This window comes from Monodon monoceros, unplaced genomic scaffold (genome assembly GCF_005190385.1).
Source record: "Monodon monoceros isolate NGI ecotype Baffin Bay Population unplaced genomic scaffold, NGI_Narwhal_1 Super_Scaffold_3, whole genome shotgun sequence".
In the NCBI taxonomy this organism is placed as follows: Eukaryota; Metazoa; Chordata; class Mammalia; order Artiodactyla; family Monodontidae; genus Monodon; species Monodon monoceros.
Window position 1 is genome coordinate 57,422,313 of NW_021703780.1, and position 15,663 is coordinate 57,437,975.

General features: G+C 49.9%; 1 protein-coding gene across 18 annotated transcripts in view; it reads right to left on the reverse strand.

Moving 5' to 3' along the window:
* The window catches only part of GASK1A (golgi associated kinase 1A), a 99,857-nt gene that overhangs the window by 39,647 nt on the left and 44,547 nt on the right, over window positions 1–15,663 (reverse strand). Inside the window, exon 1 of one of the 18 annotated variants that reach the window (XM_029242264.1) lies at window positions 10,240–10,580. The exons of the other annotated variants lie outside the window; for them this stretch is intronic. Within the exon in view, the coding sequence (XP_029098097.1) occupies window positions 10,240–10,242 (3 nt within the window). The 5' untranslated portion in view covers window positions 10,243–10,580. Of the gene's footprint in view, window positions 1–10,239; window positions 10,581–15,663 lie in introns of those variants that run through there. 18 annotated transcript variants of the gene reach the window in all.

A 15,663-nucleotide genomic window follows, 5' to 3' on the forward strand; every position in this document is an offset into this window, starting at 1 on the left:
GCTTCCAGAGACCGGGACTCTCTCAGCCCCATCATGGTGATGCTGCTTTGATGTCTGGCATAAGTGTTAGAGGCTCCCCAAGCAAAACACACAAGGAGAGTCAAACTCCAACACACCCCACTGCCTGTGTCTCCTGCCCTCATGCCCCTCAAGGCTGTCCTCTGTCCTCTCCACGAATCCAGATCTCGCCCACTCCTAGGGCTCCTACTCCAGCCACTGCCCTTCCCTCCCCTATGTCTAAACAAGACACTCCTGGGACCCAGACTCTCAGGATAATGCTCTACACAAGAAACTGATTTCCAAGAATATTTACTTTCAACAGAAAATTTCCATAGATGCTACCAAAAGAAAACAGCTGCATCTAAGTGTGAGAATTTTCAGGTTGATCAAGTGGAAAGGGACTCAGATTTCTGGTTGTAGGGCCCACCTTAAAGTCCTTCATACTTATGAACTGCATGACTCAGCAATTACAGCATCATTGATCTCTAAGTCAATTTATTTATTGCTCTCTAAAATGGATCTAATGATACCAGCCTTAACACTTGAAGGATTAAAGACTCAATGAGATAATGGATAAGAAAGCTACAAAGCCCAACACAAGTATTTGTTGTTATTAGTTCTAAGGGGGAATGATCTTCCCTCAGCCAGCACAGAGGCCAGCACTCACTAGAAGTTTGTTGAAGATTATTTTTTAATGATCCCAGAGTAGAAGGTGAGGAAAGACATTTTTAGACAAAGGGGACTCTTGGCATATTCCAAGATCAGATCACCCAGACAAACATCTACACAGAAGCAGGGCTTCTGAATCTTTTTAGTACCAAAGACTACTTCAGCCACCTGGTAAAGACATGGCTCTTTCTCAGGATGCTTTTTTTTTTTTTTTAATGTATAAATAAAAGGCATAGGGTTACAAAGGCAATCAATTATACTGAAACACAGTCGTCAAAATATTCCAAAAAATAAATTTGTGATATAATAATGCATGTGCTTCTTTATTAACCCATTAAATAATGAGATCTGTCAGCACATCTAATAACCAATGCACTTTCAAAGTAGTGAGGAGTAAAGACTATATTTCAAAGGATCTGGTTCTACTCTCATGTTGTAAACTCTCTGATTCCTCTTGGTGACAAAGCCACAGGTCTTGCTAAGGCTACTGTGGTCAGTGCCTACATTCATTATTAAAGAAATGCTGAATTTCCGTTAGAGATTAGAGAAAATAAAGATGGAACTTTTCTTCATCCAAGTTTAGGGCTCCTCTGAATTCTAGGCATGGATCCCGGTCAAGAATCCTTGAACTGGTACCCTTGACCTGGTACCATCTGATTCTGCCTTTCTCTAGTTCACCGTTATAGGGATAGATCCATATGGCTTATATAAAGGCAGGCCCTTTATAGCACATTTTTCCCTAATTCCCCCACTCCAGAATCTCTTCTGCATGGGAGCTAGGGTCCAAGGATACCCCCCAACTCCTGCTCCCCTGATGCACTGAAGGATCCTACTAACAGTCCTAGTGGCCCAGGCTTTGCTGCATCTCCTTGCTGCATATTCTTTCTGTTGTCTAGGGACAAGGTAACCACAGCTCCCATTAACTGAGCACTTACTATGTGCTGATGACTACTGTATGAGGTGCTTTATGCTCATTACAGGTCGAACACACAACCCCACAAGGAGGCAGTGTTATCTTAGAGGAAACAGAGGCCGAGAGGTTAAAGGTTCACTGACTTGCCCCAGGTGATAAGCAGGGTTTGAATTCAATTCTGATTACATCTCACCTCTGAATCCTTCATGCTTTAAAACCATACCAAGTAAGGTATTGTGACAATTACAGTTTAAGCCCAGTCACCCTGGGCCGCTGCCCAGGAGATGGGTAAATGTGAACAAGGACCAGGAGCCTTTCCTGACACCCAGAGAAGTGGCTGAACAGGGTGGCATTGCCCAGCCCTCCCTACGCCCTTCCCAAAGGGAAATGAGGGGATTTAAACTAGAGTTTCAAGAGAGAATGTTCTGAAAGGAAGGAATACAATAGCATCTTTGTATTTGCAACAGGATCTCTAGGGCATCAGGAGAAGTGGGGAGAGCAGGCGGGAGGAGGGTGAGACAGAACTGTAGGAGCTGACTCGGACTGGGGCCTGCAGACAGTGGCTGGGTGTGAGGGGAGGCCGGGAGGGAGTACTGTCCAGGAGGCCACCGCTGCCGGTGGCCAGTTTCCAGCCGGGAACCAGGTCCCCCAACAGGTACACACTGAGCTTCTGTGTGAACAGACAACAGAGCCATTTTGTCCTGGAGAAAGAGGCCTGTGTGCCCTGCCCCCACTCTCCTCCCAGCACAGGGATGGGCATCCAAATGGCCCATTCACTGGCCATCCCAGCCTCAAACTGGCTGCAGCCTCCACCTCCACTGGGCCCAGGCATCCCAGGCAGCGCAACCCAAAGCCCTCATCCCAGCCTGGGCACAGCGTGAGTCCGTTACTCCCCCCGCCTCTTCCATCCACCTGGCTGGAAACCAGTTATCACATTATCACTGGGGCTGGAGTTCCTTCATTTCCTTTGGAGAAAAGGATGAAGGGGGTTACGGATCCTGTACTTTTTGAAATTATGACCTTCTAAGGTTACAGGTTTAACTGTATGTGGGTCTTCCCTTCCCACCTCAAATAAGACCCCAAGCATTTAAAAGTACTAAAGCAAAGTTTTAAATCGTGGCCAGAATGAAGAAGAAAGGCACGGCCTCTGCCTTTAGTTTACAGTCCAGATGAGAACATGACCATACACAACACTGCTGCACTAAGTACTCAGGTTGTAGAAATTACTGAGGGAGGTGTAAGTTGCCTGTGTGTGTATATGAAGGAAACTTGGAATGGAGGATTGGACTTTCACGGATAAACTCCTTTCAGGAAATGTGGAGACTGAGATATAAGAGACAGAATGTCTTGAGAATTCTCCGGTACCTAGTGCACTGGAAGGCAACTCATAGCATTGGTGCGAAACCAGTCTGGACAGAGGCAAGGCCAGCCGCTGGACGACCAAGTCTGTTCGGCTGATAAAGCTCCCTGGCAGGAGCACAGGGCAGACACTGGGACACAGGAAGCGCAGAGAGGCAGTGGCAGTCAGCCCTAGGCATCCAGGCCAGCAGAAGGCATCACTGCTCTGCCAGAGGGCAGCACGCTGCTGAAACCCAGCCCGGAGCACTGTGCCCAGCGCAGCCCTGATCCTGTGTCCCCCGACTGGCATGCTCAGACTTCAAGGGGCACCTGTGGGCTCCACACGCCTGCTGAGGGGTGAAAGGGTCTCCCCGGGGCCGTCCTTTTTGTCTCTGAGCCTCAGTCTACTCGTCTCACATCCATACACCTCCAGCTGTTACTCTTTTTTCTCTCCCCTTCTCTCTTCTAGCCCTAACCCCTCTGCTGTCTTTGACCAGTTCTTTGGCTGAGGGCATTTTTGTAAAAACCCCTACCCGACTTGGCTTCTAAACATGGAACCATGACCATGCTGCCCAAGCCAAGATGGAAGGATTTGAAGTCTCCAGATGGTTCTGGAAGAAGCTGTTTGCTCACTGCAAGCAAATACTCTTGAAAGCCAAACAAAAACTGGCCGCAGGTAAACAGCATGTGACATAGCCCCTTCCTGCGGCCACTTAGCAGAAACCCAAGCCCAAGCCCAAGCCCATGGCAGGCAGGGAAGCTGGCCAGGAGAGATGGAGCAGCCGCAGCCCTGCCCACCCTCCAGCAGGGCCTGGAGGCCAGGAGGAAGGGGACCTCTGTGGCTGCGCTGCCTGGCAGAGGGCCTCAGGGGCTGCAGGCAAGGTGGCTGGAGCGGCATAAATAACACCGTACTCACTTACCATTGCAACTATCTCTAGCCTATTTTTATGACTATAATGGTAAAACCAATCCAGAGGATGAAGGGAGAAATGGCAAACACTTCACCGTGGCTCTTAAGAATATACCATAATGATCCATTTTATACAGCTGAAATGATTACTATCATTTTTAAATAAGTACCTTCTATATCATGGTTACTTCTAAATGTGACTAGTTAAAGGACCCCATAAGATAAATAAAATAGAAATGAGGAGAGAGGAGAAAGGCACAGAAACCTCTGCACCCAGATGCCTGAGCAAGAAACAGAAGTTGCTCTTGACTTGCCCTCAGGTTGCCAAGGGTTGGAGGTTCTCCTGCCCAAATATCTCCCACCCCTGCTCCCTCCGGCAAGCCACAGGGCCATTCCTCCCTCTGGTCCACTGGGATCATAATCGTTCCCCAGACACTCCCCCTCCACCCCACACCCCAGAGTCTCCCCTCCCTTGGAAACTGCTCTCTAAAATGCAAACACAGTCCCACCTCTCCAAGCTCCAAAGCCCTTCCATTGCCCGCTCTGTCCTCAGAATAATAACACAAATCCCCTCCTGGCTACACCACTTGTGCCCCATTTCCAGGCTCTGCCTCCCCCATTTCCAGAAGGTTTCCCCCAACTCCCTCCCAGGTAACTCTGATAGCTCACCTTTGCCTTTAGGGCTTTGCTCACGTCGTTCCTTCTGCTAGATTGCTTTTCCCTCTTATTATTATCTTTTAACTATTTCTTCTATTATTTTTTCAGTAAAACTAAAATTTTTGTATACAGTTCTATAAGTCTGAACATGTGCATAGAACCACCGCCACAATCAGGACACAACAGTTCCATCACTCCAAAAACCTCCCTCAAGAATTCCAAAGCCGGGCTTCCCTGGTGGCACAGTGCTTAAGAATCCACCTGCCAATTCAGGGGACACGGGTTCGAGCCCTGGTCCGGGAAGATCCCACATGCCGCGAGCAACTAAGCCCATGCGCCACAACTACTGAGCCCACATGCCACAGCTACTGAAGCCCGTGTGCCTAGGGCCCGTGCTCCGCAAGAAGAGAAGCCACCGCAATGAGAAGCCCGCGCACCGCAACGAAGAGTAGCCCCCGCTCGCCGCAACTAGAGAAAGCCCGTGTGCAGCAACAAAGACACAATGCAGCCGAAAATAAATAAATTAAATTAATTAATTAAAAACAAATTCCAAAGCCACAGGGAATACGACTCAGGCCCTAGCCAAAGGAGACCCATGTTGGTTCAGAACTAGTCAAGGCCTGGAGACCAGCGGAGGCCCTCTCCTCACCTCTCACTCTTACCCCCCTTCACCTCTGAGTTCACCGGCTGCTACCTTAAAGCACCTTCTGGCTCCCTCTCAGTAAGTAGTTCTGGAGCCCCAAGGCCACTTCCAAGAATATGTGCACATGGTGCGGGGGGGCGGGGGGACACAGAGGACGGCAGCCTGGGGGTCACCCACAAACCCCTGCTCCATCCTCACTCTCAGGCCAGGTGGCCCATCAGACGCAGGCCTATGTAGACACATTCAGACAATACAGGGATTGCACCCCGAACGCCCCAGATGGAAACACTTTAGCAGTCACATCAAAAAAACAATCCAAGCAAAGAAAGCCCAGGTGGCTCAGGCACCCAGGCCTCAAGGAAACCGGAAGCACCCTGCTTCTACATCAGCACCCTGGTAGGGAGGGAGGGCTAGCCTCCCAGACCTCTTCTGAGGGGACTGTCAGCATCTTTGCGGCCCAGCTGAAGCACGTTTCTCTCCCTGGCCCGTGAAACTGCTAAGGCCTTTGCTCACTTCTTTGTGAGGCCTATCAGTTCCCCCACCCCCATCCTACCCCTTCCAACCCCCTGTTTTTGGACCAACTCCTGCTTGGTCAGGTTGGGATCAGTGGATTATTTAAACCCCTCTGCTCCCCCCCAGCCAGCCCTACAGAACCTGGCTTGTGTATGTATTAGGAGCTGCTCCATGAGGGAGGTGCCCACAAGAGAGGGTATCAGATTCCCTGCAGGCTCCAAGGGCTGGAAGTCCTGATTCCCAGTTCTGATTCCAAAACTGGGTTAACCTCTTCTCTTCTCCGGCTGAGCCCGAGAACCTGAGGGCTTCACCCAGACCTTCGGCAGGGTGATTTCCCAGGGCACCCCATCATTAGGCCTCAGGGGCTGCGGCTGAGTGGGGCTGCCTTCTCACCCAGCCAGCATTCAGCAAGGAGGCCCAGGGCACACAGACGGCAAACATCTCCTATGGGCTGGGTATTTCCTGCCTGGTGAGAAGAGAGATCTAAAGGAGCAAGAAAACTACTTTAGGTTAGAATCTGTCTACACTTGGTCCACACTTAGAGTCCCAGAAGCACCCCCTAGTCAGGTACTGAATGAAATACATCGATGACTTCCTTACTGTTTGTTTTAGGTCCTGACAAAAAGAAAACTTATTTTTGTGGGTTCTTTGTCAAACCCCCATTCTTATACCACCTTTGGGGTACCAAGTGGTTTCACCTCCAAGATTCCTTTTGCTCCTCAGAGCAACCCCTCAGTATAAGCCCATTTTACACATGAGGGGCCTGGGCTTCAGAGCACTAGAGTGCTTACTCAAAGCTGCACGGTAGCTAGTCTGGCACAAACCTCGTTCTGATTTCAAACCCTGTGCCTTTGCTCCACCACTCCAAGCTGCACCAAAGGCCTCAAGTATATGAAGAAGCCACAGTGTCTGATGGAACCTGTAGGGCTGGGGTGGGGGAGTGGAGAACTAGGAGACCTGGGCTCTAGCCCGGCTCTGAGTGACCTTGAGAAGGTCACACCGCTTCTCTGGCCTTAGCCCCTTCACCTAGAGATTCCCCTCTGAGTCTTAACCTCCAGGGACTTGAGGTCTTGGTTCTTCCGAGGAGAACTGACCCATGTGTGGGCTCTCCTGGAACCCCCTTCTCTCCACGGCCTGCCTGATGACATGCTCATAGTAGAGTGAAGAGAGACAAGAGGAAACTCCTCCTACACCCACACTCTGGGCCCTCAAGCGTGGCTGCAGTAACATTTTTGATGAAGAGGCTGAAGGAATTTGTGCTTGTGCCACTTCACCAGGCACTCAGAACCCCATTTCCATTTCCATGGATGATCAGAAGCTGGCCCCATGCCACTGAAAACAGCCCCAAGGTGGAAATGACCTGAAGTCCACAAGCAGGGAGATGATTATCAAAATCATGGTATTGAGCACTGAAAGTACAGCGATGAAGATCTTTTTAGAGATGTACACATGGAAACTTGCTTTGACAAAAAGTGAAGTAAAACACGTCAGACTGCAAAACTGCATGTTTGGTATACAACTCTTTAAAATAATACTCCAAGAGAGTAGAAGATACACCAAAATGATAACCAAGGTTACCTGTAGAAGTTGGCAGTATGGCTGTTATATAAAATATATTATATTTCATATATTTTTTATCATGTATATTTTTTATCCCCCAAGGACCAGAAAGAAAACTTTTTTTAAGTTGGCAGTAATAGTCTTAACTTCTTCTATCAATATTTTTCATCCAGGTTCAAAGTCTTCAGCATACATCAAGTCTCCCACCATTATTGTAAGGAAAGGGACAAGTGTCCCACTCCTAGCTTTAGAAATACACACACCAAGCCCTGGCAGAGACTCACAGCCCCTTCATGATGATCAAAAATGCCCTTACAGGTCCCGCAGCTCAATGTTCACTTTTGCAAAAAAGACATTTAAGGATTCCAGACTTTTTATATTTCTAACTCAGGCTTTCCCATTTTAGGTACCTTGGATCGGTAATAAGACGGTGTTAAGGAATTACTGAATATTCAAACAAGCTGGAGAAGTTCACATCTCAGTTTTAATGAATTAAAAGAAGTATCTCTGTGGAAAGATCCTCCAAGAGGAGCATATAACATATATCATTTCCCAGCTGAAGTTCACCAAAGCCTTCTATTTTAGGACTATCTCAAAGAGTAGCAGTTCCATAGATGCAGGGACATCTGGGTAGGCGCAGTTTCTGTTCCCTCAGCCCTCTAGCCCTGGTGGTTCTCAGTCCTGGCTGCATACTGCGATCATCTAGAGAGACTTCGTTTTTAAAAACTTCTTGGTCTGGGTCCCACCTTGGATTTGGTCTAGGGAGCACTGAGAGTCAGTGCTGAGAACCACTTCGCCCTCACACCCTCTTAGCTACCCATGAGAAGAAGAGGTCAACACCAGGGCTGGGGTCCAACCTCAGAATTATTCAGGCATCATCCAGTTTTGGAGCTAAATGGCACCTCAAAGGACATCTAGTTTAATCTCTCATTTTACAGAGGAAGAAACTGAGGACTCCTGGTCCCCTGTCTCCTCCTATACTGGTTCCTGCCAATGCTGGGCCCCCAGGCCTCTGGACCACAACACCCTTCATTCAGAGGGAGAAGCAAAGGAAACCTTCAGATCTCCAAGGCCATTTTGCTGCCAGAGGTTGCCCATCAGGCCCCTCTCTCTGGCAAGTGGACCCAGACACAGTGAAATCCTGACTCAAGTCCTCTTCCTAACACACCCCAGAACTGGGGATGAGAAGCCAGGAGGCTGCTGGCTCACGGAAACAGGAAGCCCACCCTGGCAGTGGAGCAATCACATCACTGTGGCGCCCAGAGGCTGCCCGAGCAGAAGGCAGGTATCTTCTCCCTCCTGCACCGGCCTCCACCACAGGAGGCCTGAGAGGCTCTGCCATGGACAGAATACTCCTGTAGACAGCAGTAACAGCCCTGAGTGGGTGGCCTTAGCCCGTACTCTCTTCTGGAAACACTCTGGCCACCAAATAGGGAATTTTGTGGTAAAAAAATCTCCACACTTTTCACCTCCTGTACCTCTGATCACTCCCCTTTTCCAACCTTAAGATTCCATTATTAATTCCTCTTTAGCAGCCTTGAGGGGAAAAAACAAAAAAAAAACCAAAAAACTCTGAGGATTGGGGAGAAGGTGTTATGCAGGGGTAAAGTGAAATACACACACACACCCAGCCTCATAAGGCCCCCGCTCCTGGTGACCAGGCTTCTGCCTTTGGTTCTGACACTGCCAGGACACCCTGGAACACAGGGAACTATTCTCCCAGAGACCATCCATCCTACAGGGGAATCTCTGGGCACCTTCTCAACTCCAGCCCCACAGCTAAGCTCCTTGAGGAGAATCTCCCCTGAGCTCCAATCTGCCCTCTATGAGCTTGGGGTGGGGAGGGGGAGGGCTGTCCATAGAAGCAGACAGGAGAGCCCCTCTGGGTTCCTTCAGAGTTCAAAGTCATCCTAGTAGCTGACACCAGCCCCTGCCCCCGGGGAAGGACGGTGAACTGCAGGAGGGGGGGGGGGGCTGGCAGCTCCATGTAGCTTCTACCTGGAAGCAGAGCTGATCAGCAGCCAGTGCTGAGGGAAGCCCCTTTCCTGAGGCTGCACCTGTGCTTTAAGCTGCCCGGATCACATTCTCAAAGGGTCTATTTTTCCTGCTTGTTGGTGTTTGTGAGTTTTATCGATGGAAGGGCCACTGTTCACAAGGTCCCTGGCTTCATGAATGATGCCCCAGGCCGTCCAGTGCTCCCATACCTGCCCTGTGGTCCCAGGAGGTGGTGGGAAATAGGGCACTGGGAGACAGGCATTTGAACTTTACCAGGGCCAAATTAATTCTATGGTAATAAGTGTAAGGCATTACTTCTTTTTTTTTTGTATGTGTTGGGTCTTTGTTGCTGTGCACGGGCTTTTCTCTAGTTGCGGTGAGCAGGGGCTACTCTTGGTTGCGGTGCGCGGGCTTCTCATTGTGGTGGCTTTTCTTGTTGCAGAGCACAGGCTCTAGGCGTGCTGGCTTCAGCAGTTGTGGCTCGCGGGCTCTAGAGCACAGGCTCAGTAGTTATGGTGCACGGGCTTAGTCGCTCTGCGGCATGTGGATTTTGCCGGACCACGGATCGAACCCCCATCCCCTGCATTGGCAGGCAGATTCCTAACCACTGTGCCACCAGGAAAGTCCCAAGGCATTACTTCTTAATATTAAAACATGGCTAAGATATAAGCTAATACAGAATTCACACGCATTTTTCTGAGGAATAAAGTGACTCCAAAGGCTGCCTTGGGTGTCCCACGGAATCCTCTCCTCTCCCTGCGTTGTGGATTGGATGGAGTTTGTGCAGCGCTGCCAGAGGGTTACAGTGCAGCCAGGGTGTGCAGGTCCAGAAGGAAAGCCGCCTTATTACGGTCCTCCCCCACAAGGCAAGCAGAAAAGCCGATCGCCAGCGTCCGAAGTCCCCGCCCTCCTGCAACTTTCGGGGAACAATTCTGGCCCCAGGAGGCTGCGCAGGCTCCGCGTGCCCGGAGCGGGGGCGCTTCCCACGGTCATCTGTCTGGGTGCCCACCCCACACGCGCGTCCCCTCCCGTGGTTCCTACCATGTCCCCCTCGGTGGCTGGACCGGCTCCTCGGCGCGCTCAGCCTGCTCACCAGCTCATCCCGCCGCCCCGGCCCGCCCCCGGCACCGTGGCTCTCCGGGCTTCCCCGGGACGCGGGATCCGGACCGAGGGGCCACAGCTTTCTAGCGGCCAACTCCGGGGCAGGCGATGCGCGGCGGGATGCTCTGAGGTTAGGCTTCGTTAGAGGAGGTCTAGGAGAATGCACACGCGGGATCTGTCGTTCTGCGGTAGCCTTCCCGCAGCCTCGAGCCTCCTCAGTCAGCTAGGGACGTTTGCAGAGTTTGCAAAGTCCTGGCGTCGAGTCCCGGCCCAGCCTCCCCACTTCCCCGAAAGCGCGGGAGGGGGGAGCTCCTTTCACAATAAAAGCCCTGCCCCCGGGCTCGAGCAGCCGCAGCCGCCTGAAGCAGGGGCCCAGGTGCTAGGAAGGAATGGGCCCCGCCCACCGGTCCGCTGGGTGATGAGCCGAGGCTGGGGGGCGAGTGGCGCTGCGCAAGGCCTGGGGACATCGCCTCGATCTCTCCTCCAAGGGGTGCGGTGCACTGTGAGCCCCTGGCAACCCGGGGGTTCCTGCGGAGGGTCTCCCAAACTACTTTCCCCTGCAAAGCCTCAGAAAGACAACTTTACTGGCATCTCATAGCCTTGCTTGGGCCCAGTCCCCAAGGGCGATTTGGAAGGAAACACGGAAGGAGAATCCGTTGAGCACTTAAGATCATTAACGGTGAACAGGTTTTCTCCTCGAGAACTAATCAGTGTTTAAGTTGCTGCAGTAAGCCACTGATACCAACCTCTCTGCTAAGGATGCGAACGCAGGGCCCTGTGTCCCCTGGGTCTTCATGCTCCTTGCTGGAGAGAAGACTGCGCTTGGAGCCCACAGCCCTGGAATTGGGGGCTGGCCCCCCTGTAAACAGCTCAGTGACCTTCTACCAGTGCCTGGACCTCTTTGAGACCAGTGTCCCTAAGCAGCCCAACGTTGTATCTCAGGATTCTCAACAGCCTGCAGGCAAGAAGGTGGAGGTGGCGATAGAGTCGGCAGTAGGACTCAGAGAATCTGGGAACCAGGCTAAAATATTACCCTCCAAGATTGAAACTAGTACGAACCATTATTAGATGGACAAAAACTGGTATGTTCCCAGAAGTTCCCTGCTACAGAATGCTTTGAGGTTGTCACTGATGACAGCGCTTCTTAAGAGGGTCTCCTTAAATTGTGTGTGTGTGTGTGTGTGTGTGTGTGTGTGCGTGCGTGCTGGGGCTACAACAGATGGAAAGGAAAGTATTTTTTTCAGTCCTTATCTTGTTCCAGATGCTTTCCAGAGGTTATTTCATTTCAGCATCACAAGCAATCCTAAGAGAGGAATTTTATTGCCACCATTTTTCAAATAAGGAAACTGAGGATTAGGCAGTTGAAGTGACTTTCCTGAGGCCAGATAGTCAGTTAGTAGTTTAGTAAACCAAAGCCTATTTGCTAGAGCACGTGAGAAAGAGGAAGAAATCGATAAGCCAGGAACAGGAGGCAGGATGCGGTGCTGAAAACCAGAGCTTATTTGTGCATAGCGAGGACGGCGAGAACTGAGAATCTGAGTGCTGGCTGAGGAATGTGGAGGAAGGGGGAGAGGGACAGACAGTACAAACTTTTTTGTGTTCTGTCCAGATGTTTGGGGAGACGATGTGGTCTTTTGAGTCTCCTTTTCTGACTGCAACCCACATAAGATGTACATTCTTTGTCATGAGCTTTTACACAAACATATACGTACAAATGTAACTAAAACAAAGTTTTATAAATCACTGTTACACGTAGTGCACTCCAATATGTTCTATTCTATTCCATCTTAATTATTATTATTTTTGCGTGTGTGTGTGTGTGTGTGTATGTGTGGTACGCAGGCCTCTCACTGTTGTGGCCTCTCCCGTTGTGGAGCACAGGCTCAGCGGCCATGGCTCACGGGCCCAGCCGCTCCGCGGCATATGGGATCCTCCCCGACCGGGGCACGAACCCATGTCCCCTGCATCAGCAGGCAGACTCTCAACCACTGCGCCACCAGGGAAGCCCCATCTTAATTATTTTTAACGGTGGTCTCTAATCACTCTATTTCCCTAACATCCACTACTGAGTATAGTTTGAAAAACACTGTACTTGAAAGTAGAACAGAGACATTTCTTTAATGTTTTCAAAGAGCTTTGTGGTCTTCTACAGAATGTATCTGTTATATAGAAAAGGAATTTTAAAGGCAGGGATTTTGTTGGTCAAGTTTGAGAACACTGAGCACAGTTTCTTTGTTTTTTGTTTTTGGCAATAGGACTTGCCAGAGCCTTTGATGCTAATATATGTTGAGGTTTTCTGAGACAGGAGGATAGTGCCCAGTTTTTCCCAGGTTTACTGGATGTAGAACTCTTTTTCAGAGGAGTCATCTCTCAGGACTCATGGGACACCCTTGGGAAAAGCTATTCCAGGACCTGGTCCGGACAAGTGAAGGGTCGCATACGAACAGGGAGTGAAAAGCCTACATTCTGAAGCCCGACTCCCAAGCTCAGCACCATTTTGTTCACCTGATACTCTGCTCAGAGAAGGATCAACTACCCAGATGAATGTAGGAACTCCATTCGTAAATGAACAACTGCCACTTTTATAACCCAGAATGAACGTGAGCAGTGTCCAGGAATGACCACAGCTGAGGAAGCAGATAAACTATCCAGCTGAGGACGCACGTGGGCTCTGCAATCATCCACCTGCCTTTCACAAGATCCTGCCTAGACTCCTGCCTTCCCTTTCTTTACTAACTCCTAATTGACACTGATTCCTTCCAGCTCTGAAATCCTATGAAGTTATATTAAATGTAGACAACCAATAAATCCCTCCTTTCTAGGAAACAGCACTCCAGGCAGTATTTACTTTCAGAACTTGGGCTGCTTGAGAGTTGGCTGCTCCCAGGATACTGGTAGGGCCTCTGGTTACACAGTGGACCTTGCAAGTGAGAAACATTCAACTGAGACAGGTTGGTACTAGTGAGGAATATTTTACTATTTCCACCAGAGAGAGCTTCCTACTTCATCGCGGAGTGAATCTATCTTCACCTTAACCGTTCCCAAGGAGTCAGACTTACAATTTGCTCTAATGACTTTTAGAGCTCCTTATAAATTGGTACCGCAGACAGCTGCCCAGCTGGCTACTTTTTTTTTTTTTTTTTTTTTTTTTGCTGTGCCCTGCGCTTGCGGGATCTCAGTTCCCCGATCAGGTATGGAACCCGTGCCCCCTGCAGCGGAAGCGAGGAGTCCTAATCACTGGACCACCAGGGAATTCCCACAACTGGCCCACTCATTGGTATGGTTCCATGTCTCATTCCAACTCAGACTTACTAAACCAAAATTTCCAAGGCTTGAGAATCTATCCATTTTTTAAGCACCATAATTAAGGCTAAAGCACAGCCAGGCTGAGAACTGCTGAGCTAAGCAACTCCTCTTTCTTGGCTCCCACGTCTAAATGGCCATTCTAAATGATTCTGGAATCGCTCTCCTATCCATTCTCACTGCCACTTCTTTGACCCAAACTCTTGTCTCACTCACAGAACTCTTGGAGGGACTCCCAGGCTCTGCTTTTGCTCCTTCCAATCCATCCTGCACATCACTACAAAAATGTAAATGTGGACCTGCCACTGGCCTGCTCCCCATAACTCTTGGGGTTAAATGAAAATTCCTCAGCATAGCTTTCAAGGTCCTTCAGCGTTTGACTTCTGATGACCTCTCAGGCCTCTTACACATTTCTAAACCTTCTTAAGTGCAGTTCCCTCCATCTCAAAGCCTTTTCTTTCTTTTTTTTTTAAATTAATTTATTTTTGGCTGCGTTGGGTCTTCGATGCTGTGCTGTGGGCTTTCTCTAGTTGTGGCGAGCAGGGGCGGCTCTTCATTGTGGTACATGGGCTTCTCATTGCAGTGGCTTCTCTTGTTGCAGAGCACAGGCTCTAGGCGCGCAGGCTTCAGTAGTTGTCGCACGTGGGCTCAGCAGTTGTGGCACACGGGCTTAGTTGCTCTGCAGCATGTGGGATCTTCCCGGACCAGGGCTCGAACCTGTGTCCCCTACATTGGCAGGCGGGTTCTTAACCACTGCGCCACCAGGGAAGTCCCTCAAAGCCTTTTCTTGATACACTCACTTCTAACCGGACACACCTCCACTGCCATTCACCCCCACCCCCAAATCCTCTCTATTCTGAAGACCCAGCACAGCATGTTCCCTGAAGTTATTACCTTGTTGGTCTCTCTCATGGACCTTGGACTCCCTAGAGGAAGGGACCATTCTGGGCCTTCTGTGTCCACTTGCCTAGCACCAAGTAACTGCTCAGTAAATGCTTTTGAATAAAGGAATAAGAGAGAAGACTGGGGTTCAATAATGAATCTGCCGCTCACCAAGCACGGGTACTCAGTAAAGCAGCTTTGCTCCAATGGCTTCACGTTCCTCGCCTGACAAATAAGAACCATCATCCCTGCCCAGCCCACCTCCCTGGATTCCTACAACCTCATAATGGGTTCATATAAATTACATCATCCAGAACAAAGCCTGTGTCATGACAAACTTTCAAAATCATTTGTTGAATCCATGAATGAAGGAATGAATGAATAAGAAAGAAGCTTCCTTTGTGGCTAACATCCAGTTCACATTTTCTCTTTTTATCTTCACTCACTGAACCCTTGTGTTTTAGAGGGCAGCAGTGTACTCAGCCAAAAGAATTACGTATTTCACAACCCCACTTGCAAAAAGGGACCGTCGATGGGAAGTAAATGGAAGTCATTGAGTGGGGCCCACAGGAAGCTCTTCCCAGGGGGCTGGCATTGCTTTGATTATCGCTCAGCAAATATTCACTCCCCTTCGCCCTGCTGTGAGCAGAGCATGTGTCTGTGCCACTGTCGTTTGGCTTGGCCATGGACTCACCATAACCGTTAGAATGTGAGCAAGTAGAGGCATTGTATCTGCTTGTGCAGCATCACTTGGCTTTCATTCTGGGGGTTCACCATGTAAAGAACAAGCCCTGGGTGGCCACTACCCTCTAGTCTGAGCCCTAGAATGAGACACGTGGGACAGACCTGAGCCCAACTCACTGCTTGGAGTCACACCCAGCGGCCCCAGCGGCATGAGGATAAACGCTGCGGTTGGAAATCACTGAGTCTTACAGAAGTTTGTTCCATGACATTATTATAGTAAAAGTTGAGGCATACAGGTAGGAGGGCTAAGCGCTTAGAGAGTCAATCTAGGACGAAAGGCCTCCCAGGTCAAAAAAAAGAGCCCTATCAGGGCTTCCCTGGTGGCGCAGTCATTGAGAGTCCGCCTGCCAATGCAGGGGACACGAGTTCGTGCCCCGGTGTGGGAAGATCCCACATGTCGCGGAGCGGCTGAGCCCGTGAGACATGGCCGCTGAG